The sequence below is a fragment of the Hyla sarda genome, chromosome 3 (genome assembly GCF_029499605.1).
Source record: "Hyla sarda isolate aHylSar1 chromosome 3, aHylSar1.hap1, whole genome shotgun sequence".
Lineage (NCBI taxonomy): Eukaryota > Metazoa > Chordata > Amphibia > Anura > Hylidae > Hyla > Hyla sarda.
The window spans coordinates 304,046,827-304,072,394 of record NC_079191.1 but is presented as its reverse complement, the minus strand read 5'-3'; the positions used below and the strand labels follow the sequence as shown (position 1 = coordinate 304,072,394).

General features: G+C 45.5%; 1 protein-coding gene and 1 pseudogene across 3 annotated transcripts in view; one reads left to right on the top strand and one right to left on the bottom strand.

The window, feature by feature from the left end:
* Positions 1–22,823, bottom strand: part of QPCT (glutaminyl-peptide cyclotransferase) — a 431,934-nt gene extending 409,111 nt beyond the window's left edge. Inside the window, exons 1-2 of one of the 3 annotated variants that reach the window (XM_056566979.1) lie at positions 22,482–22,823; positions 4,048–4,194 (exon numbers count right to left, since the gene is read on the bottom strand). In XM_056566979.1, the coding sequence (XP_056422954.1) occupies positions 4,048–4,194; positions 22,482–22,559 (225 nt within the window). In that variant the 5' untranslated portion in view covers positions 22,560–22,823. The remainder of the gene's footprint in view (positions 1–4,047; positions 4,195–22,481) is intronic. The other 2 variants (XM_056566977.1, XM_056566978.1) reach the window with 2 other exon arrangements.
* Positions 22,824–23,669: 846 nt separating this feature from the next.
* LOC130363250 (U2 spliceosomal RNA) lies at positions 23,670–23,813 on the top strand (annotated as a pseudogene).
* The last annotated feature ends 1,755 nt before the right edge of the window (positions 23,814–25,568 follow it).

Here is a 25,568-nt window from a genome sequence, read left to right as displayed (position 1 = left end):
CCGTGAGGGGTGTAGTTTCCGAAATGGGGTCACATGTGGTTTTTTTTTTTTGCGTTTGTCAAAACCGCTGTAACAATCAGCCACCCCTGTGCAAATCACCTCAAAATGTACATGGTGCACTCTCCCTTCTGGGCCTTGTTGTGCGCCCCCAGAGCACTTTGCGCCCACATATGGGGTATCTCCGTAGTCGGGAGAAATTGCATTACAAATTTTGGGGGGCTTTTTTCTCCTTTACCTCTTGTCAAAATGAAAAGTATAGGGCAACACCAGCATGTTAGTGTAAAAAATGTATTCTTTTTTACACTAACATGCTGGTGTAGACCCCAACTTCACCTTTTCATAAGGGGTGAAAGGAGAAAAAGCCCCCCAAAATTTGTAAGGCAATTTCTCCCGAGTACGGCGATACCCCATATGTGACCCTAAACTGTTGCCTTGAAATACGACAGGGCTCCGAAGTGAGAGCGCCATGCGCATTTGAGGCCTGAATTAGGGATTTGCCTAGGGGTGGACATAGGGGTATTCTACGCCAGTGATTCCCAAACAATGTGCCTCCAGCTGTTGCAAAACTCCCAGCATGCTTGGACAGTCGACGGCTGTCCGGCAATACTGGGAGTTGTTGTTTTGCAACAGCTGGAGGCTCCATTTTGAAAACAGTGGCGTACCAGACGTTTTTCATTTTTATTGGGGAGGGGGGCTGTGTAGGGGTATGTGTATATGTAGTGTTTTTTTACTTTTTATTTTATTTTGTGTTAGTGTAGTGTAGTGTTTTTAGGGTACAGTCACACGGGCAGGGGGGGTTACAGCGATTTTCCCGCTGCGAGTTTGAGCTGCCGCGCAAAATTTGCTGCATCGCAAACTTGCAGCCTGATACTCACTGTAAGCCCCCTGCCCATGTGAATGTACCCTGTACATTCACAAGGGGGGGACCTCCAGCTGTTGCAAAACTACAACTCCCAGCATGCACAGTCTATCAGTGCATGCTGGTAGTTATAGTTTTGCAACAGCTGGAGGCACACGGGTTGGGAAACACTGAGTTAGGAAACAGACAATGTTTCCCAACCAGTGTGCCTCCTGTTGTTGCAAAACCACAACTCCCAAACATTCTTAGGCATGCTGGGAGTAGTAGTTCGGCAACATCTTTAGAGCCAGATGTTGCCGAACTAAAACTCCCAGCATGCTTGGAGTTGTAGTTTGCAACATCTGGAGGACTACAGTTTGCAGACCACTAATACAGTGGTTCCCAATCTGTGCCCTTCCAGATGTTGCAAAACTACAACTCCCAGTATGCCAAAACTGTCCAGGCATGCTGGGAGTTGTAGTTCTGCAACATCTGAAGGGCCAGATGTTACAGAACTACAACTCCCAGCATGCCTGGACAGTAAGGGCATGCTGAGAATGTGTAGTTTTGCAACATCTGGAAGGGCACAGTGGTCCCAAAAATGTGGACCTCCAGATGTTGCAAAACTGGAACTTCCAGCATGCCCAGATGCCAAGGGCTGTCTGGGCATGCTGGGAGTTGTAGTATACAGGGTCCCAATACAGCAATGCATGTCGCTTTACGGCGACGTGCATTGCTGTAAAGGGCCCGACCGCGACTGAACATCTACTCACCTGTCGCCGCCGCCATCTTCCTCGCCGGGATCCGGGTCTTCAGGGATGAGGTAAGTACCGGGGCCGGGCCCCAGTACTCCCCCGTCCCCCGCCGCGTCCTCCGGTCTTCCTCCCGTCCTCTCCGGACTACCAGGGGCCGGGCAGGACGGGAGGAAGTAACCACCCCCCCCCCCCCCCCCCTGCGATTGGTCGGTTAACTAACCGACGGATCGCAGGGGATCAGAGGAGGTGGCAGGCTTGCCACCTCGCTCCTATGCTTTAGCATGGTCCTGGCTGTCTGTGACAGCCGGGATCATGCGAAATTACCGGGCGGTCGGGTCCCAGAGACCCGATCAGCCCGGTATCGCCGCAGATCGCAAGGGCGATTTCACTTGCGATTTGCGGCGATCGCCGACATGGGGGGCCTACATGGCCCCCCTCGGTGTTTGCCCTGGATCCCTGCTGAAGGATTTCAGCAGGGATCCGCTTCCGATCTCCGCCGGGTGAGCGGCGGAGACCAGGAAAAGACATGACGTATGCATACGTCATGGGTCCTTAAGACCCAGGGTGTGATGACGTATGCATGGGTCCTTAAGAGGTTAAGGGGGGATATGATAAACGTATATAAGTATATAAATGGCCATACAAAAAATATGGAGAAAAACTATTCCAGGTTAAACCCCCACAAAGGACGAGGGGACACTCCCTCCGTCTGGAGAAGAAAAGGTTTAGTCTAAAGGGGCGACACGCCTTCTTTACCATGAGGACTGTGAATTTATGGAATGGTCTACCTCAGGAACTGGTCACAGCAGGAACAATTAACAGCTTTCAAACAGGGTTAGATACATTCCTGGAACAAAATAACATTAATGCTTATGCAGAATTATAAAACTACATCCCTTCCCCTTATCCCCTTACACCCTTCCCTTCAATATCCTGGTTGGACTTGATGGACGTATGTCTTTTTTCATCCATACTAACTATGTAACTATGTAACCGAGGTTAAACTAACAGGCCTATAATTCCTGGGGCTTTTGGACCCCTTTTTAAATATTGGCACCATATTTGCCATGCACCAGTCCTGGGGAACAGTCCCTGTTACTATAGAGTCCCTGAATATTAAATAATAGGGATCTGTCTATTACATTCCTTAATTTCTTTAGAACACGGGGGTGAACTCCAAGCCTTCAGAGGGACCTTTAAAAATCCCACAGGCCTGATTCTCTGCAGGGAACAAGGCGGCCCCAGTATCCAAACCATTCCCCGGTCGCAGTCGCCCTCGGGTGTATGCAGTCAGGGTTCCTGGGGGAAGCAGGATTAGAGAAGGAGGACAGGGCCCCTCGCTCCTGGCGCAGATGTCAAAAGGGGTGGACTGTGCTCAGTGAGCCCCAAATGCATCACACTGCCATGGCAGGAGGGCCCACGCCCTAACAAGCGGGAAGGAAAGGGAGCGCAAGGGGTCCACAACGATGTTGGTGACTCACCTGTCTTGAAACACGGAACCAAAAGTCTAACACGCATGCGAGCCGGAGGGTTTGATGTGAAACCCTGTGGTGCAATGAAGGTGGGATGCCGTTTCCGGCGTCCAGGCAGCAGGCGCACCACCGGCCCGACTCGCCTGCCCCATCAAGGAGGTAGAGCATGCAAGCACGATATAGGACCATTAAGATGATGAACTATGCCTGGGAAGGGCGAAGCCAGAGAAAACTCTGGTGGAGGTCCGCAGCAGTCCTGACATGCAAAGTGGTCAACTCGCTTGAGCGTTCTTAGCGGAGGGGTAGACGGGTATGCGGAAGCAGCATAGCTGGCCCATCATGAGTCAGGCATCGTCGCTCAACCAATAAGCTTCATTCTCAAGTGCCATGTGTAAACTATTGCTTTGTCAAGCAAGACCATGTGAGACGGTCGAAACGTCGTGTGTTACACTGGATGAATAAAGCCTAAACACCACTTTTTCATCTGAACCAGAGTGCTGCTGCTTTTTTTCGTATATCATATTTTTTGTTCGCCTTACATTTTATGGTAAAATTAAAAAAGGTGTAATTATAAAGTACACTTGGACCAGCAATATGGCTCCGTGGATGGAAAATTAAGAGTTATGTGTCTTAAAAGGCGAGGAGAAAAAAAAAATGAAAAAAGAAATTGGTTGTGTCCCCAACACCCACTGTGTCTTTAAGGGGTTAAACAACTCTTATAGGGAAACACCTGTGGTACATAACACAAAACTTTTTTGCTGTTTGATTGCCAAGTAAGAACAATAATGAGCTGATTGGTGAGTACTCATCAGTACCCACTCCCTGCAATTTTAATTTTATTATTTTTAAAGGGCCAGAAACACCTTTTCATGACATGGTGTAGTGCTACTTTGGCAGTGCTTTTTAATTTTGCATAGGGGCCCGATAACCTCAAATAATGGGCTTTATATGTTTTAAAATATTTCTATAGAACATTACTTACCTGCCGCACAGCAACATTTCCTGGAGATCCAGAAAACCTTTCAATTAGCATAGGCTTTAAATCAGTTTTCCACATTTGAGAAATGTCTGTTTGGGGCAGAACACGCCGTACATCAGCTGTGCGCAACACCAGGGGACGATGTGAATTCTGTAAAGAAAACAATCATCAACGCCATTAGAAATTAGTACTGTATACATCTAAAGAATCCATTTATTCACAAAGGCGGAGATTTATCAAAATCTGTGCAGAGGAAAAGTTGACCAGTTACCCATAACAATAAATCAGATCACTTCTTTGAGTTTTAAAAAGTCCTTTGAATAATAAAGAAGCAATCTGATTGGTTGCTTTGAGCAACTGGCCAACTTTTCTTACATTTTTTAGAAACGTGTCACTGCAGTTTTTGAGCCCAATTACGTGGGCATTCCCAGGCAGTGATGCTTGCCCTTACTGCTGTAAACTTCCTTTCACTTAGTTGCTGCCAGGTTGACAGCTCTCCTCACTGTTCACCTCAGAGATACACAGGGCAGAGGGAGCACAACTCATAAACCTTTCGACTACTCACACACACAGCTTAGTCCTCCTGAAGCCCTACACACACACTCCGCTTTGCTGTACGCACACACACAGCTTCAGTACATGACCCCCCCCCTCTTCACCTTTAGGCTATTAGGCTGAGCTTCCACCTGAAAAAACACCAGAAAAACTGCCACAGCTTTTTCCTGGGTTTTGGCAGTTTTCTTGGTGTTTTTCCATGTGTGAAAACAGACAATTTTGTACACTGTGGCAGTTTTCTCACAGCCTTCAGGGTACCACTCTGTGGGTCGGATGCAGAGCACCCAAGCCACAGAGTGTAAGGAGGTGAGGAGTGATGTATAGCATCACTACTCATCTCCCCCGGCCATATATTATACAGGGATGCATAATGTACCCGTGTATTCTATACAGGAGGCGGGAATCCTGTCACTATACTGACAGGACGCCCTGCTCCTATAGCCCCTTTGGGCAGTATACACTATAGGCGAGATTTATCAAAACCTGTCAGGAGGAAAAGTTGCTGAGTTGCCCATAGCAAACATTCAGATTGCTTCTTTAACCCCTTAACGACCACGGACATAAATGTACGTCCTGGTTTGGCGGAACTTCCCACACCAGGACGTACATTTACGTCCTGTGTATGACCACAAGCATCGGAACAGCTGGGGACCCGCTCGTAATGGCAGACATCCGTGATCATGCAGATGTCCGCCATTAACCCCTCAGATGCCGTGATCAATACAGATCACGGCATCTGCGGCAGTGCGGTACTTTGAATGGATGATCGGATCACCCGCAGTGCTGCCGCGGCGATCCGATCATCCAGGATGGTGGCCGGAGATCCCCTCACCTGGCTACGGCCGTCTCCCGGGGTCTTCTGCTCTGGTCTGCGATCGAGCAGACCAGAGCAAAAGATGACCAATAATACTGATCAGTGCTGTGTCCTATACATAGCACTGAACAGTATTAGCAATCAAAGGATTGCTATAGATAGTCCCCTATGGGGACATAAAAAGTGTAAAATAAAAGTTGAAAAATGTAAAAATAAAAAGCAAAAAAAAAAAGGGAAAAATCCCCTCCCCCAATAAAAATGAAAATTGTCCGTTTTTCCTATTTTACTCCCAAAAAGCGTAATTTTTTTTATATCAACATATTTGGTATCGCCGCGTGCGTAAATGTCCGTACTATCAAAATATAATGTTAATTATCCCGTACGGTGAATGGCGTAAACGTAAAAAATTTTAAAAGTCCAAAAATGCTGCTTTTTATGAAAAAATTTTATTAAAAAATTTATTAAAAATTATCTAAAAGTTTTATATATGCAAATGTGGTTTCGATAAAAAGTACAGATGATGCCGCAAAAAATTAGCCCTCATACCGCCCTATATATGGAAAAATTAAAAAGTTATAGGTGGTCAAAATAGGGCGATTTTTTTTAAGCGGTACAAAAATATAATAGAATCTAGCCATGGGTATAATTTTAATCGTATTGACCCACGGAATAAAGAACACATGTACTTTTTACCGTAAAGTGTATAGTGGGAAAACAAAACCCTCCAAAATGCACAAAATTGTGGTTTTCATTTAAATTTCCTCCCTAAAAAAATTTTTTTTTGGGTTCGCTGTACATTTTATGGTAAAATGAGAGGTTTCATTAGGGTATGTTCACACTGCGGAATCCCAGCGGAATTCCACGAGTAAAAGTCCGCACAGTGAACATTACCATCAGTGTGAATGGGTCTTCCGCGAGACACGTTCACACTGCGGAATTTCAGCGGCGGACAATTCCGCCGCTGAATTTGTTCCGCGCAAGAAACGAACATGTTCATTCTTTGCGTGGAAGTCCGTGAGCACTGCATAGCCGCCAATGGTGACGGCACAGTGCCGCGCGGTCCTACCGCCGCCGCCGCCGGCTGCCAGTCTGAATCTCCGCTTGCTGAATTCAGTGAGCGAGCGGAGATTCCTTTCACACTCTGTAGTGTGAACATACCCTTACAGAGTACAATTAATCAGGCAAAAAACAAGCCCTTATATGGGTCTGTAGATGGAAATATAAAGGAGTTATGGATTTTAGAAGGCGAGGAGGAAAAAACGAAAACGCTAAAAATAAAATTGGCCTGGTCCTTAAGGTGAAAAGGGGCTTGGTCCTTAAGGGGTTAATTTTGCAGAGGCCTTGTTAAAAAGAAAAGACGCAATCTGATTGGTTGCTATGGACAACTCAGCAACTTTTCCTCTGGACAGGTTTTGATAAATCTCCCCCTTTATACAGCTATCTATAGAGAGCTGTATATAGTGCTTAACCCCTTAAGGACTCAGCCCATTTTGGCCTTAAGGACTCAGACAATTTAATTTTTACGTTTTCATTTTTTCCTCCTCGCCTTCTAAAAATCATAACTCTTTTATATTTTCATCCACAGACTAGTATGAGGGCTTGTTTTTTGCGCGACCAGTTGTCCTTTGTAATGACATCACTCATTATATCATAAAATGTATGGCGCAACCAAAAAACACTATTTTTGTGGGGAAATTAAAACGAAAAAATTTTGGAAGGTTTTGTTTTCACGCCGTACAATTTATGGTAAAAGTGACGTGTGTTCTTTATTCTGAGGGTCAATACGATTAAAATGATACCCATTATTATATACTTTTATATTATTGTTGCGCTTAAAAAAAATCACAAACTTTTTAACCAAATTAGTACGTTTATAATCCCTTTATTTTGATGACCTCTAACTTTTATTTTTCCGTATAAGTGGCGGTATGGGGGCTCATTTTTTGCGCCATGATCTGTACTTTTTTTTGATACCACATTTGCATATAAAAAACTTTTAATACATTTTTTATAATTTTTTTTTAATAAAATGTATTAAAAAAGTAGGAATTTTGGACTTTTTTTTATTTTTTTTCGTTCATGCCGTTCACCGTACGGGATCATTAACATTTTATTTTAATAGTTCAGACATTTACGCACGCGGCGATACCAAATATGTCTATAAAAAATGTTTTTTACGCTTTTTGGGGGTAAAATAGGGAAAAACGGACGTTTTACTTTTTTATTGGGGGAGGGGATTTTTCACTTTTTTTTTACTTTTACTTTTATTATTTTTTTTACACTTGAATAGTCCCCATAGGGGACTATTCATAGCAATACCATGATTGCTAATACTGATCTGTTCTATGTATAGGACATAGAACAGATCAGTATTATCGGTCATCTCCTGCTCTGGTCTGCTCGATCACAGACCAGAGCAGGAGATGCCGGGAGCCGCACGGAGGAAGGAGAGGGGACCTCCGTGCGGCGTTATGAATGATCGGATCCCCGCAGCAGCGCTGCGGGCGATCCGATCGTTCATTTAAATCGCGAACCGCCGCAGATGCCGGGATCTGTATTGATCCCGGCACCTGAGGGGTTAATGGCGGACGTCCGCAAGATCGCGGGCGTCGGCCATTGCCGGCGGGTCCCTGGCTGCGATCAGCAGCCGGGATCAGCCGGGCATGACACGGGCATTGCTCCGATGCCCGCGGTTATGCTTAGGACGTAAATGTACGTCCTGGTGCGTTAAGTACCACCTCACCAGGACGTACATTTACGTCCTGCGTCCTTAAGGGGTTAAAGAAGCCGACGCCCACTTCCTCCCTTGCTCCTGTCCCAGGCCAGGTCCATGTAGCTCCGTCCCCTAGTGATGACTTCATTAGGGGGCAAAGCTACAGATGGGAACCAGGGTGGTAAGTGAGAGGCTCTTTTCACATTGTACATTTTGTATAATGTGAACAGACCCTTCTGGCAATGTCTTCCCAGGCAGGGAGCCTCCAGCTGTTGCTAAACTACAACTCCCAGCATGCCCGTACAGCCAAAGGCTGGAGGCTCCCTGTTTGGGAAGACATTGCATTATGGGCGCTCTCCTCAGCAGAGAGCCCCAAAAATGTACTAACCCATTTTTAGTTTTTTTTTTTCTGCTCATTTCAGATCCGTGTATGCAGAGGATTACGGCAGATTCTGTGGACTACAGCGATGAACTGGATTTTTTTCTTTTAATAAAATGGTTAATGAGGGCTGAGGGAGAGTGTTTTTCTTAAATAAAATAATTTTTCCAATGTGTTATGTTTTTTTTAATTGGATTTTCTTACAGAAGCTGTCTTATAGACGGAATCCATTACTAAGCCAGGGCTTAGCGTTAGTCCCAAAAAGAGCAAGCGCTAACCCCAAGATATTAACCCAGTATCCACCGCCACAGGGGTGCTGGAAAGAGCCAGTACTAACAGGCCCAGAGCGTCATAAGTTGGCGCTCCTGTGCTAAGGTGGGAACAGGATGGTGTTTTTTAGGTTGGGGAGGGCCAGTTATAATGGTCCTCGCCCACCGTGGTAACATCAGGCTGTTGCTGCTTGCTTGGTATTTGGCTGAGGATAAAAATACTGGGAACCCTATATACGTTTTTTACATTTATTTATTTATGGGGAAAAAACGCATAGGGTTCCCCGTATTTCATTCTCAGCCAGATGCCCACCAAGCCCTGGCTTAGTACTGGATTCAGTCTTTAAGACGGCTTCCACTACTAAGCCTGAAAATTCTATTTAAAAAAACACAACACATTGGAAAAATTATTTTATTTAAGTAATGTATAAAATAAAGAGAATAAAGTAAAAAAGTAGTAGGCTCACCTCCCATAGATCCCCCTCCTTCACTAGGAGAATACATTCGAGACACAGCCCTCCCCACCCTATCAGAGGACTCCATTGCAGATTTGGAAACCTCCTTTACTGAGGGGGAGGTAGAGGGAGTGATAGCCAGCCTCCCGACAGACAAGAGCCCGGGCCCTGACAGATACACAGGGAAGTTTTTTCAAAACATTGAAGTCCGAACTGACTCCTCTCTTGTGTCATAACTTTAATAGCATTACCACCACAACAGGATTCCCTCTCTCCTCACTGTCCGCACACATTAGAGTAATACCCAAGTAGGGTCGTGAGCCTAACCTATGCGCCAGTTACTGCCCCATATTAGGGGCGTACCTAGAGCATTTGGACCCTTTGTTTGGCACCCCCCTTAATTACACCCCTCCCCCTCCCCTCCCCCCAGGGGCGGACTGACAATACTCGGGGCCCTCGGACCAAAAAAAAAAGGCAAGGGCCCCTGCTAGTCTCTGCAGCTCGTCAATCTTCTGCCATGCCCCTATTCCACCCAAATCCCACACACAATAAACTAAAATTTATATAAGTAAGAAACACTTTAAAGTAGGTAAATTTCCATGACCAATAATACTGGTATACAAGGAGTAAATGTATACCACCACACAATAACTGGATAATACCGCCATACTGTACTGAATAAAACCACTATACACAGAAAAGTATACTATAAAGAATCTGTATACAATATAAATGATTATATACAGGACCATATGGCGGTAGATATCAGCTGAACACAGGCTGTGTATACCATATAAATGATTACAGTTACATTTTGGGACTCACAATTACGCCTTTTATGATCAGCGGTGTCCTCTTTCCTTTTCTTCCCCGTGCGGATAAAACCGCCATGTGGATCTCTTAACATCTGCAGGACAAACATGTCAGACTCTGCATTTTTTCAGTGCCCTCCCCTCCTCTACACAATCTTTCCATCTATAGGCCCACAAACTGTAATAATATCCTCCTTGGTGTCCTGCACAGTAAAAGGGCAGGTAGGTAGGTAGCCAGGTAACCCCCTCTTTCCCATAGGTATATGCAGAGCTATGCTACACCTCCCCCTCTTTCCAATAGGTATATGCAGAGTTACACCCCCCCCTCTTTCCCATAGGTATATGCAGAGTTACACCCCCCTCTTTCCCATAGGTATATGCAGAGCTACGCTACACCCCCCCCTCTTTCCCATAGGTATATGCAGAGTTACACCCCCCTCTTTCCCATAGGTATATGCAGAGCTACACCCCCCCTCTTTCCCATAGGTATATGCAGAGCTACACCCCCCTTTCCCATAGGTATATGCAGAGCTACACCCCCCCCCCTTTCCCATAGGTATATGCAGAGCTACACCACCCCTTCCCCATAGGTATATGCAGAGCTACACCCCCCTCTTCTCCATAGGTATATGCAGAGCTACACCCCCCCTAACTTTCCTATAGGTATATGCAGAGTTACCCCCCACCCCCTCTTTCCCATAGGTATATGCAGAGCTACACCCCCCCCCTCTCTTTCCTATAGGTATATGCAGAGTTACACCCCCCACCCCCTCTTTCCCATAGGTATATGCAGAGCTACCCCCCCTCTTTCCCAAAGGTATATGCAGAGCTACACCCCCCTCTTTCCCATAGGTATATGCAGAGCTACACCCCCCTTCCCCATAGGTATATGCAGAGCTACAACCCCCTTCCTCATAGGTATATGCAGAGCTACACCGCCCCCTTCCCCATAGGTATATACAGAGCTACACCCACCCTCTTCCCCATAGGTATATGCAGAGCTACACCCCCCCCCCTCTCCCATAGGTATATGCAGAGCTACACCCCCCCCCCCCCTCTCCCATAGGTATATGCAGAGCTACCCCCCCTTCCCTATAGGTATAGGCAGGGTTAAGAAAAAAAAAAAAAGCGATCTCATCAGCAGTAGGGGCCTGCCTCTTCTCCTCTCCACAGTACAGGCGCCGATGAGTGATGTCATCGGCGCCTGTACTGTGTGCTGCGTGGGGGCGGAGGTCACGTCTCCTCTGTGTAAGCTGCAGGTGCGGCTAACACAGAGGGGACACCTTCTGCGATACACGCACATACAGGAGAATGTAGCGCTGTCTGCTGGGGATCTGGGATGAGTAGTGCTGGTGGCGGGCCAGTCCACCCCTGGCACCCCCTTGTGAGTGGCACCCCCCCTTGGTAGGCCACTGCCCCATATGTCTCCTTAACCTAGATACAAAATTGTTTGCCAAATTGTTGGCAAATAGGTTGACATCGGTCCTTGGACCTCTGATTCACCCGGATCAGTTCGGCTTCGTTCGCTCACGAGAAGCAAGTGATAATACGGTGCGTGCCTTCTCGGTGGTACACAGGGCCATAGCCCAGAATCAACCGCTGATGCTCCTCTCTTTAGATGCCAAAAAGGCATTTGACCAGGTGAGTTGGAGGTTCATGGAGGCCTCTCTGGTTCAAATAGGTTTGGGACCTGCTATGTTGAGTCGAATTATGGTCCTCTACAAAGACCCCCACAGCGCAAGTTAGAATTAATGGATCTCTGTCCTCCCCCTTTCCCATCCGGAACAGCACGCGGCAGGGGTGTCCACTCTTCCCCCTGCTTTATGTATTGTGTATGGAACACCTTCTGACTGCTCTGAGGAGAAACCCAACTGTTAAGGGCCTCCGAGTGGGGGAGAGCGAACACCTCTGTTCAGCATTTGCAGATGACCTTCTCCTCTTTGTTTCTTCCCCTACGACCTCCCTACCTCCTATTACTCAGACCCTACACACATACTCTCTGCTTAGCAACCATAAAATTAATATGACCAAGAGCATGGCCCAAAACATTACGTTGCCAGACACCGATAAATACAGGGAGCCTACCCATTTCGATGGGCTTTTACATCCCTTGAATACCTGGGCGTGCACGTCCTGGCTGATCCCCGAGATGGCTACGCACTTAACTTCCTGCCCCTCCTTACCACACTAGAACGGGGTTCTCGAAATGGTCGACGGGGATGTTCTCATGGTTGGGCAGGGCGAACATACTAAAAATGAATGTCCTTCCACGCCTGCTCTACCTTTTCCAGGCGGTCCCCCTCTCACTCCCTCTCACATTCTTCAAGGAGATAGAGGCAGCATTTTGATCCTTTATTTGGGCGGGACAGCCCTCGAGGATAGCCAAATTAATTCTGACTAGACGGAAGCAGGCGGGTGGGCTAGCTGTCCCTGATTGCAGGGCTTACTATATCGCAGCTTCCCTGACACGGTATTTGGATTTCTTTGGGGGCCGTTCCTCGAAACGTTGGATAGAAATAGAGACCATGGGGACGGGTTCGGTGGTCACGTAATTTCTCTGGTTGCCCAGAGGAGCTATCTCACCTCAGACACTTCGTCAATTGCCATGGGTGTCCAGGGAGCTGGTCTACACCGTTCAGAGGTATCTATCTAACACTGAACTTTTCTCTCCTGATGAACCAATGACACCGGTCTTGGGTAACCGCGCTTCCCTCCGGGCCTCTCTGGTTCCTCCTTTCTCGGGATCTCAGGCCCCCTGCATTGCCGATTCATTTGTTCCTGGATGGAACTCTACTTTGCTCTAGTCCCAGAGTACCTTTGAAACCCCATGAGACATCTGCATTACCAACAGTTAGCACATTTTGTTAGGACAGAACATGCACATCTCAAATTTGACAGTCCCCTCCTACCTTTTGAGAAGCTCCGCACCTCGGCCTCCCCGACCCCAAAAGCCGTGTCCATAATTTATGGTCTGCTCATGGAAGAAGTAGCCCAGCAACCTCTGACATATATTGCGGCATGGGAGGCGGAACTGCAGATCGCCCAATCTGACTTGTCTAGAACATTCACTATGTGCCATAAGCTCTCGATATCCTGCAGAGCGCAGGAAACTAACTTCAAGCTCCTCTCCCGATGGTACAGGGTTCCTGTGACATTGCATAGAATGTTCCCATTAGTGTCTGATTTATGCTGGCGATGTGGGAGGGAGAGGGGTACGATGTCTCACATTTGGTGGTCATGTTCTTTTCTCTTCCCCTTCTAGGCCGAGGTGATAGCTCATATCGACGCTATCTCAGGGATGCGGTATCCAAATGACCCAAAGGTACTACTCCTTACTATCCCCCCGCCCTCTCGTAAGACTCCATCTAAAGTCCTAGCCCACTTCCTCTTAATGGCAGCCCGCACAATAATCCCTAGGTGCTGGAAGTCTACAAACTAGAGATCGACCAATTATCGGTTTGGTCGATATTATCGGCCGATATTCACGATTTCGGACGTTATCGGTACCGACAATTATCTTGCCGATAATACTATAATGCCCCGCCCCCCGCACCGCACTCCCCACCACCGCACCGCACCTCCCACTGCACTGCCCTGGCCAGAGCCCACCGCCGCTGCCCCATTGCCCCCCCCCCCACTCCCGGTTTTATAATTACCTATTCCAGGGGCCCGTGGTCCGCACTATTTCTGGCTCCTGCGGCGTCCTGTGTTACGCTATGCGCTGCACAGCGCAATGACGAGTGACGTCCTCAACGCGACGTCACAGTCAGTGCGCACATTGACAGCTTAGGAGGATAGCGCCGGAGCCAGAAGTAGGCCGGACCCGGACCCTGGGAAGAGGTAATTATAAAACTGGGAATGGGGAGGCAAAGGGGCCGCGGCGGCAGCGGTCTGGTGCGGAGTGGTGCGGCGGAGCAGTGCGGTGTTGAGGGTGGTGGCGGTGCTAGGACTCAGGACCCCAGGACAGGCAGGGGGAGAGAAGCGGGTGGCGGCGGCGGCGGTCTCTGGCACCGCAAAAGCCGCTGCAGTTCATTGATTTAAAGCGCCTGCTTTAAATCAATGATCTGCAGCGGTGTCGCCAGGGGGGGATAAAAAGCGGTTAACTTATACCGGAATATCGGTATGTTATCTGCTATCGGCCCTAACCTCCACAGAGTATCGGTATCGGCCCTAAAAAAACTATATCGGTCGATCCCTACTACAAACCCTCTGACGATCACGGAATGGTACTCAGAAGTGCTATTTTTATGCCGGATGGAAGAGCTGATGGCAGACTCCATGGGTCGAGCTGAGAGATTCGGAGCGATCTGGGGACCCTGGTTGGCTTTCTTGGAAACCCTCCTTTACAGGAATCCCTCCCCCCTCCCCCTCTATTTTACCCCTGCCCCTATGATAGGCCTCGGTTCAGCTTGCTTTTCTCCCAATTGTGGGATGACGGGTGACGGCAGAGATTGTGGACACCAGGAATGCACAGGTCAGTGACTCCTGGCAACCAGGAATGCGCAGGTCAGTGGCTCCCTCGCTTTCTCTCCCCTCCCTGCTCTTCTCCCCTCCTCCCCCCCCCCCCCCCCTCTCCAATACCCTCTACCATTCTAACTCCCTCCCTGATTTGGTTTGTTATTTTTTACCTTCTCTCTGGATACTGTTCAACATTGAAGCACTCACACTGTATGGAGCTTACTACGCTGGACTTTAGAAACTCCAACTAATTGAGCCTTGATATGCATGCCCTATGCAGATATCCCCTGATGGTAGCTCCACTGAACATATTGTTATGCTTTGCTATTGTATCTCCTTTTTGGACATGCATACTGTCTATTCTGTTCCTGGTTAATAAAATCTACTTTGAATAAGAAAAAAAAAAAAAGTAAAAAAAACACACACACTTTATAAGACACTTTATAAGACACCTTATAAATAAAAAGTTTCACAAAATTAATTAACCCCTTAAGGACACAGACCATTTTGACCTTAACGACGCAGGACGTATATTTACGTCCTGCGCCGGCTCCCGCGATATGAAGCGGGATCGCGCCGCGATCCCGCATCATATCGCGTGGGTCCCGGCGCTAATCAACGGCCGGGACCCGCGGCTAATACCACACATCGCCGATCGCGGCGATGTGCGGTATTAACCCTTTAGAAGCGGCGGTCAAAGCTGACCGCCGCTTCTAAAGTGAAACTGAAAGTATCCCGGCTGCTCAGTCGGGCTGTTCGGGACCGCCGCGGTGAAATCGCGGCGTCCCGAACAGCTGATCGGACACCGGGAGGGCTCTTACCTGCCTCCTCGGTGTCCGATCGACGAATGACTGCTCCGTGCCTGAGATCCAGGCAGGAGCAGTCAAGCGTCGATAATGCTGATCACAGGCATGTTAATACACGCCTGTGATCAGGATGAGAGATCAGTGTGTGCAGTGTTATAGGTCCCTATGGGACCTATAACACTGCAAAAAAAAAGTAAAAAAAAAGTGTTAATAAAGGTCATTTAACCCCTTCCCTAATAAAAGTTTGAATCACCCCCCTTTTCCCATAAGAAAAATAAGGGTATTAACCCTTTAGAAGCGGCGGTCAAAGCTGACCGCCGCTTCTAAAGTGAAACTGAAAGTATCCCGGCTGCTCAGTCGGGCTGTTCGGGACCGCCGCGGTGAAATCGCGGCGTCCCGAACAGCTGATCGGACACCGGGAGGGCTCTTACCTGCCTCCTCGGTGTCCGATCGACGAATGACTGCTCCGTGCCTGAGATCCAGGCAGGAGCAGTCAAGCGTCGATAATGCTGATCACAGGCATGTTAATACACGCCTGTGATCAGGATGAGAGATCAGTGTGTGCAGTGTTATAGGTCCCTATGGGACCTATAACACTGCAAAAAAAAAGTAAAAAAAAAGTGTTAATAAAGGTCATTTAACCCCTTCCCTAATAAAAGTTTGAATCACCCCCCTTTTCCCATAAGAAAAATAAGGGTATTAACCCTTTAGAAGCGGCGGTCAAAGCTGACCGCCGCTTCTAAAGTGAAACTGAAAGTATCCCGGCTGCTCAGTCGGGCTGTTCGGGACCGCCGCGGTGAAATCGCGGCGTCCCGAACAGCTGATCGGACACCGGGAGGGCTCTTACCTGCCTCCTCGGTGTCCGATCGACGAATGACTGCTCCGTGCCTGAGATCCAGGCAGGAGCAGTCAAGCGTCGATAATGCTGATCACAGGCATGTTAATACACGCCTGTGATCAGGATGAGAGATCAGTGTGTGCAGTGTTATAGGTCCCTATGGGACCTATAACACTGCAAAAAAAAAGTTAAAAAAAAGTGTTAATAAAGGTCATTTAACCCCTTCCCTAATAAAAGTTTGAATCACCCCCCTTTTCCCATAAGAAAAATAAAACAGTGTAAAAAAAAAAAAAAATAAACATATTTGGTATCCACGCGTGCGTAAATGTCCGAACTATAAAAATATATCATTAATTAAGCCGTACGGTCAATGGCGTACGCGCAAAAAAATTACAAAGTCCAAAAAAGCGTATTTTGGTAACTTTTTATAACATTAAAAAATGAATAAAAAGTGATCAAAAAGTCAGATCAAAACAAAAATAATACCAATAAAAACTTCAGATCACGGCGCAAAAAATGAGTCCTCATACCACCCCGTACGTGGAAAAATAAAAAAGTTATAGGGGTCAGAAGATGACATTTTTAAACGTATAAATTTTCCTGCATGTAGTTATGATTTTTTCCAGAAGTGCGACAAAATCAAACCTATATAAGTAGAGTATCATTTTAACCGTATGGACCTACAGAATAATGATAAGGTGTAATTTTTACCGAAATATGCACTGCGTAGAAACGGAAGCCCCCAAAAGTTACAAAATGGCGTTTTTTTTTCGATTTTGTCGCACAATGATTTTTTTTTCCGTTTCGCCGTGCATTTTTGGGTAAAATGACTAATGTCACTGCAAAGTAGAATTGGCGACGCAAAAAATAAGCCATAATATGGATTTTTAGGTGGAAAATTGAAAGGGTTATGATTTTTTTAAAGGTAAGGAGGAAAAAACGAAAGTGCAAAAACGGAAAAACCCTGAGTCCTTAAGGGGTTAAGGACGCAGCCGTTTTTTTGCAAATCTGACCTCTGTCACTTTAAGAATTAATAACTCTGGGATGCTTTTACCTTTCATTCTGATTCCAAGATAGTTTTTTCGTGACATTCTACTTTATGTTAGTGGTAAATTTTCAGCAATACTTGCATCATTTCTTTGTGAAACTCTCTGCTTGTAAGGAAAATGGTCCAAATAAATAATATATTGATTCTTATACACAAGGGGGGAGATTTATCAAAACCTGTGCAAAGGAAAAGTTGCCCAGTTGCCCATAGCAATCAATCAGCTCGCTTCTTTCATTTTGCAGAGGTCTTGTTAAAAATGAAAGAAGCGAGCTGATTGGTTGCTATGGGCAACTGGGCAACTTTTCCTTTGCACAGGTTTTGATAAATCTCCATCAATATGTCTACTTTATGTTGGCATCATAAAGTTGAAATTTTTTACTTTTTTAATACGTTAAAGGGCTTCAAAGTTTAGCAGCAATTTTCTAGTTTTTCATGAAAATCTCTAAATCAGAAATTTTCAGGGACCAGTTCAGTTTGAAATGGATTTGAGAGACCTTTCTGTGAGAAATACCCCATAAGTGACCCCACTATATAAACTACACCCTCAAAGTATTCAAAATTATATTCAGAAAGTTTGTTAACCCTTTAGGTGTTTCACAGGAACAGCAGCAAAGTGAAGGAGAAAATTCAAAGTCTTAAAATTTTACACAAACATGTTCTTGTAGACCCTTTTTTTGAATTTTTACAAGAGGTAAAAGGAGAAAATGCCCCGCAAAATGTGTAACCCAATTTCTCTCGAGTAAGGAAATACCTCATATGTGGATGTAAAGTTCTCTGTGGGTGCACTCGAGGGCCAATTTTAGCTGAAATGCTTTTTGGGTAGTATGTTGCATTTAGGAAGCCCCCATGGTGCCAGAATAGAAATAGTACCCCTCAAGGAACGTAACAAGGGGTACAGTGAGCCTTAACACCCCACAGGTGTTTGACAACTTTTCGCTAAAGTGGGAGGTGTAAATGAAAAAAATATATATTTCCACTAAAATGCAGGTTTTTCCCCAAATTTACAATTTTTACAAGGGGTAATAGGAGAAAATGCCCCCCCAAAATTTGTAACCCAATTTCTTCTGAGTATGGAAATACCCCATATGTGGACGTAAAGCACTCTGCGGGCGAACTTCAATGCTCAGAAGAGAATGAGCTACATTTGGCTTTTGAAAATCAAATTTTGCTGAAATGGCTTTTGGAGGGCATGTCGCATTTAGGAAGCCCCTATGGGGCCAGAACAGCAAACAAAAGCCCCACATGGCATACTATTTTGGAAACTACACCCCTCAAGGCACATAAAAATGGGTACAGTGAGCCTTGATACCGCACAAATATTTAACAAATTTTCACAAAATTTTGACGTGGAAATGATAAATTTAATTTTTTTTCACTAAAATGCTGGTGTTACCCCAAAGTTTTTATTTTTAATAAAGGGTAATAGGAGAACCCCCCTAATTTGTAACCGCATTTCTTCTGAGTATGGAAATACACCACGTGTGGACGTGAAGTGCTCTGCTGGCGTACTACAATGTTGGGGGCCATGTGCGTTTACAAAGCCCCCATGGTGCAATAACAGTGGACCCCCCCCCCCCCCCACATGTGACCCATTTTGGGAACTACACCCCTCACGGAATGTAATAAGGGGTGCAGTGAGTATTTACACCCCACTGGTGTTTGACAGATCCTTGGAACAGTGGGCTGTGCAAATGAAATTGAAAATTTTTCATTTTCACGGACCACTGTTCCAAAAATCTGTCAGACACCTGTGCGGTGTAAATGTTCACTGCACCCCCTTATTACATTCTGTGAGGGGTGTAGTTTCCAAAATGGTGTTACATGTGGGGGAGTCCACTGTTCTGGCACCATGGGGGGCTTTGTAAACGAACATGGCCTTCAATTCCAGCCAAATTTTCTCTCCAAAAGCCAAATAGCACTCCTTCTCTTCTGAGCATTGTAGTTTTCCCGTAGAGCACTTTACATACACATTTGGGGTATTTTCTTACTCAGAAGAAATGGGGTTACAAATTTTGGGGGGCTTTTTTTTTTTTACTACTACCCCTTGTGAAAATGAAAACTTTGGGGTAACACCAGCATTTTAGTGAAAAAAAAAATGTGTTTTCATGTCCAACTTTAACGAAAATTTGTCAAACACCTGTGGGGTGTTAAGGCTCACTATACCCCGTGTTATGTTCTGTGAGGGGTGTAGTTTCCAATATAGGGTCACATGTGGATGTTTTTTTTTTTGCGTTTATGTCAGAACCGCTGTAACTATTAGCCACCCCTGTGCAAATCACCAATTTAGGCCTCAAATGTACATGGTGCTCTCTCACTCCTGAGCCATGTTGTGCGCCCGCAGAGCATTTTACGTCCACATATGGGGTATTTCCGTACTCAGGAGAAATTGCGTTACAAATTTTGTGGTGCTTTTTCTCCTTTTACTCCTTATGGAAATGAAATATTGGGGTCTACACCAGCATGTCAGTGTAAAAAATTAAATTTTTTTACACTAACATGCTGGTGTAAACCCCAATATTTAATTTCCATAAGGGGTAAAAGGAGGAAAAGCCCGTCAAAATTTGTAACACAATTTCTGCCGAGTACGGAAATACCCCATATGTGGCCCTAAACTGTTGCCGTGAAATACGACAGGGCTCCAAGGTGAGAGAGTGCCATGTGCATTTGAGGCCTTAATTAGGGATTTGCATAGGTGCGGACATGGATGCAAGCGTTACTCTTGCCTCCTCCACCACAAATACCCTACACCAGTATTTCCCAAACAAGCTGCCTCCAGCTGTTGCAAAACTCCCAGCATGCCTGGACAGTCAGTGGCCGTCCAACAATGCCGGGAGTTGTTGTTTTGCAACAGCTGGAAGCTCTGTTTAGGAAATGCATTTTTATTTGGGGGGGGGGGGCTAATTGTGTAAGGGTGTATATGTAGTGTAGTGTAGTTTGTGTTTTTAGGGTACATTCACACGGCGTGGGTTTACAGTGAGTTTCCCGCTGAGAGTTTGAGTTGCGGTGGAAAATTTGCCGCAGCTCAAACTTGCATTGGGAAACTCACCGTAAAGCCCCGCCCGTGTAAATGTACCCTATACATTCACATTGTGGGGGGTAGGGGGTGTTTATGGGCGCAAACCTCTGACTGTATATATATACGATTACAGTTTACCACATTAACCGCACAAAAAGCATTTTTTGTTAAATTATTATAAACTTTGAGTGTCACCATATCCTAAGAGCTGTAACTTTTATTATATATTATTTATTTTTTCACCAATGGAGCTTTGGCCCACCAGGCCCCTTCCATATAGCTCTATGGGAAAGCGTTTGGCAATCATTGGCTTTCCCATAGAGCTATACAGAGGGAGTGAGGCAGCTGCCGCTTTGGGTGAGGATCGCGATCTAAAATGTCGGATAGGGGATACGTTTTTTTTTCATGATACTTATCCTTTAAATTACCAAAAGCAGTAATTTTGGCAATTTTTATTATATTTATGTATTTATTTTTTGTTCACCATGTGGTTGAAATGACATAGTTCTTTAATTCGGCAGGTCGGTACGTTTATGGCAATACCTTATTTTTGTACTTAACTCCTTCAGGAAGAAGGGCGTAGTTGTACCTTGCATCACACCGGGTCGGTCCCGGCTGCTAACAATAGCCGGGACCCTGGGCTAATAGCGTGAAGCACTGATTGTTGTGCCGCGCGCTATTAACCCTTTAGACACGGCAATCAAAGTTGATCACCTTGTCTAAAAATGAAACAGTCGGGCTGATCGGGACTATCGCGATAAAATCGCGATGTCCCGATGAGCTAGGACGCGAGCGGAGACCCCCTTACCTTGCTCCGTCGTGTCCAATCGGCGTTTGATTGCTCCAAGCCTGAGTTACAGGCTTGAGATATCGAGCCCCTATCTCGCTGATCCATGCAAAGCTAAGACTTTGCAGGGATCAGGGTAAAAGATCAGTGTGTGCAGTGTTATAGCCCCCTATGGGAGCTATAACACTGCAAAAAAAAAGTGGGAAAAAAAGGTAACAAAGGTCATTTAACCCCTTCCCTAATAAAAGTTTGAATCACCCCCGTTTTCCCATAAAAAAAAAAAATAAAAAAAACTGCGTAAATAAAAATAAACATGTGGTATCGCCGCGTGTGGAAATGTACGAACTATAAAAATATATAATTAATTAAACTGCATGGTCAATGGCGTATGCGCAAAAAAATTCACTTTCACTTTGGTCACTTTTTATATCATGAAAAAATGAATAAAAAGCGATCAAAAAGTCCGATCAATACAAATATGGTACCGATAAAAACTTCAGAACATGGCGCAAAAAATGAGTCCTCATACCGGCCCGTACGCAGAAAAATGTAAAAGTTATAGGGGTTAGAAGATGAGAATTTTTAATGTAGACATTTTCCTGCATGTCACTGCAAAGTAGAATTGGTGGTGCAAAAAATAAGCCATCATATGGAATTTTATGTATAAAACTGAAAGCGTTATGATTTTTAGAAGGTGATGAGGAAAAATTAAAATGTAAAAACGGAAAAACCCTGCGTCCTTAAGGGGTTAAACGTATACATTTTCCTGCATGTAGTTATGATTTTTTCCAGAAGTACGACAAAATCAAACCTATATAAGTAGGGTATCATTTTAATCGTATGGACCTAGAGAATAAAGAGAAGGTGTCATTTTTACCAAAAAATGTACTGTGTAGAAACGGAAGCCCCCAAAAGTTACAAAATTGTGTTTTTTCTTCAATTGTCACACAATGATTTTTTTTTTCCGTTTTGTCGTAGATTTTTGGGTAAAATGACTGATGTCACTGCAAAGTAGAATGGATGGCGCAAAAATTAAGCCATCATATGGATTTTTAGGTGCAAAATTGAAAGAGTTATGACTTTTTAAAGGTAAGGAGGAAAAAATGTAAGTGCAAAAAAGGAAAAACCCCGGGTCCTTAAGGGGTTAAATTGGAATTAGACAATTTAGCAGTTACTTGTAGGTCCATACAGACACAGAGCATAGGATACTGCCTCCATTCTCCAGCCACACAGCAGAATGTATGTGAACCATCATCCCTGGAGGGCACACGCACCAAAACTCTGTACATCAAACAGAATACATAGAACTACATGCTTGAATTCCATCCAGTGGTGAGCGTAAGCGGCAGCCCCTGCTTATTCCTCCAGCATCTCCTCGGCGACTGTCACCTCACACTCCATGGGAGAAACACATTCTTATACATAGACCATGTCTCCCCCTGCTAAGTCTGTCACCCAACGTGACCAGATACTAGAGCGGCACCTACTTTCTCCGCTGTCCATTGAACGTTATTCCCGCTGACCAGAGCCCACAGGTAGACGGTGCTCAGGAGGAGGACTGCCATGGCTCCCCTTCGTTCTCCTCGCCAGATAAGTCTCCTCGCTGGCTGCAATGTCCCGCACAGTAGGAGGGAAGCAGGAGGGGCAGGAGAGTCTCAGGCAGATGTGGGACGTGTGTGGTAAATAACAGACAGGGATGGGAAGGCAGGGGGCGTCGTCCTGAGGTAAAGCGTCATGTGGAAGAAAAAGCCAGAGCGATGGGGAACCAGAGCCTGGAGATTGGATGGAAGGAGCAGATAAGATTCGTTTCCAACCACTATCTATATCTTACCCCTTTCATGACTACTTGTCACAGTGGAGTATTATTCTACAGGTGACACCACCCAAATGCAACACTCACCTGCAATGTGGTGATGTTTTCATGAAAATAAATAATAAAAATCATTGGTCTTTTTTATCTGCAGAATTGATATTAAGTATGCAATTAAATAGAGATTTCTGTACAGATAAAGTCAATATATAAGACTCTAGCATGTATGTCCAGCACATGTCCTCTAATTACCTCTTTGCATTTGACAGAACCCCAAACACAGATCACAAAAAGTGCGGCTAATAGAAGCCCAGGTAAAGAGCCACCACTGTATTTAAAGCGTGCGCTGCCTAGGCAGTTGGACTAAATAAACCCAATTATGGTGATCCCACAAGTGTCCTAATTTTTCATGCATAGCTAAAAAAAAAAAAAAAACTACAAATAAGAAAAAATAAATGCATGTGTTGCATGCAGATTTTGCTGCAGATCCCCTATGGATTTATGAAATGAATCACAAATTAGCTAATGGGAGCCTTAAAGGGGGCTCTCCGGTACTCAACAACTTATCCTCCTTGCATAGGATAGGGAATAAGTGTCTGTTTATGGTGGGGGGGGGGGGGGGGTGGGGGGTCCAAGCGCTGGGACCCTTTGCGATCTCCTGCACTGCTCCCCAGCTCTTCCGATGTACAAAGCAGCCACCTCCATGAATCTCTATGGGAGAGCTGGAGAGACACAAGCTCTGTAACTCAGAGAGCCCCATAGACATGCATGGAGGGGACGTGTCAGCCACGGCTTTGTGCAGTGGTCTACACAGCTACGAGCACAGAGCAATACCCGCTCCGTGCATGGGAAAAGCCGGGGTGCCTTCGCTTCTCAGCCTTTTGGCTAAGATCAAGTGTAGTATCTGTTCTTATCAGTTTTCATGTCGGTGGCAAACTACAGGTGTACCAGGGCTTTCCGGGGCTGGTTCTGAGGAATCAGCTCGACGGCTGCCCCGATGTGACCTGTTCCCTCCGGGTCTTGCCACGAGGCTGAGAGGGTCTAGAGCCGAGGTACTTTTGTGCCTCGGGGAGTGGTGACCCCGAGGTGCCGAAACTCACTGGGAGTACTGGCTCACTGAGTTGAAGCATGGGCACCATAATCTCTTCACCTTGTGGCACTCACCTCTTGATTCCCGGCCTTCTGGCTAGGATCAGAGAAATTTTTATAGATCCGGCCGGATGTCCGGGCAGTATATCTGCACACATTCACTTATTTATTTCTTTTTGTCTCACTGTGTCACTTTTTGCGTGTTGTGTGTCCGCAGGATTTGTCAGGTGCGGTAGCCCTTCTGGGTGTCCCTATTGGCGGTCTAGGGGAGGTGTGTGTGGCCATTAGGTTCCGCACCTCCCTGCAAACACCCCGGGTACTCCTGCTTTGGCAGGGTACCTACCATTATCGGCTCTTCAGGCAGATACCTTGGCTAACGCCAAGGGGAATGCCGGGAGCATTTGTGGTCCCCTAGTAGCTTCGTCGAAAAGCGACATCGAACCTGGAACCTCGCAGGTACCTTTTGGTCCGGAGGCAAAGGGTAAGGTTTGTTGGGGGGCCTCTCCCCTATCGGAGAAGGGCTTGCGATAGACCGCATCCTTTGTGCACGTTTTTTTAGTGTAACACGTTTGCACTTTTTCTTGCACTTTGGGTGATTCGAGAGCACGTTCCTCGGCTTTAGATTAAAAAAAAAGGGAAAAGCCGGGGTGCCGGCTAGGAGATGCTGCATGGTCTCCACAGTCTGACCCTCCGCGATCAGATTCTTATCCTCTATCCTGTGGATAGGGGACTCGTTGTTCAGTATAGGAGTACCCCTTTAACATTGCGCTGATCATGAGTAGTGCATGAAATCCAACCTTTAACATAGAGCTGATCATTAAAAGTTGCAGCTAATAGGACCTTCTATATAGCTGATCATAATAGGGCCCTCAACCAAATATATACACGCATGCAACAACCGAATAGAAGGATCGATACAATCCTTATTGACAAAATGAAGTACATAAAATCATGAAAGATGACACCAACACATATGTGGAAATATGCATGGTTTCAACTGATATGCAATTGGAACAACTAATAAGGTGAATGCACAGAAAAAAAAGGGTGCACTTAAAATAAACCCGGAGTAAAAAATATGACTGTAATACATGCATAGTACATACAGGGAGAAAAAGGCACAAAGACAACAAATGATGAAAAATAGAGAGAACGAAGGGAGCACAAGGGGAAATTACTTTGTCATGTATAAAGTCAGACCCATAAAAACATTCCCCAATGTACGTTTTGCTCATAACCAGTATTTAAATATACAGGGTGGGCCATTTATATGGATACACCTTAATAAAATGGGAATGGTTGGTGATATTAACCCCTTAAGGACTCAGGGTTTTTCCGTTTTTGCACTTTCGTTTTTTCCTCCTTACCTTTTAAAAATCATAACCCTTTAAATTTTCCACCTAAAAATCCATATTATGGCTTATTTTTTGCGTCGCCAATTCTACTTTGCAGTGACACTAGTCATTTTACCCAAAAATGCACGGCGAAACGGAAAAAAAATCATTGTGCGACAAAATCGAAGAAAAAATGCCATTTTGTAACTTTTGGGGGCTTCCGTTTCTACGCAGTGCATATTTTAGTAAAAATTACACCTTATCATTATTCTGTAGGTCCATACGGTTAAAATGATACCCTACTTATATAGGTTTGATTTTGTCGCACTTCTGGAAAAAAT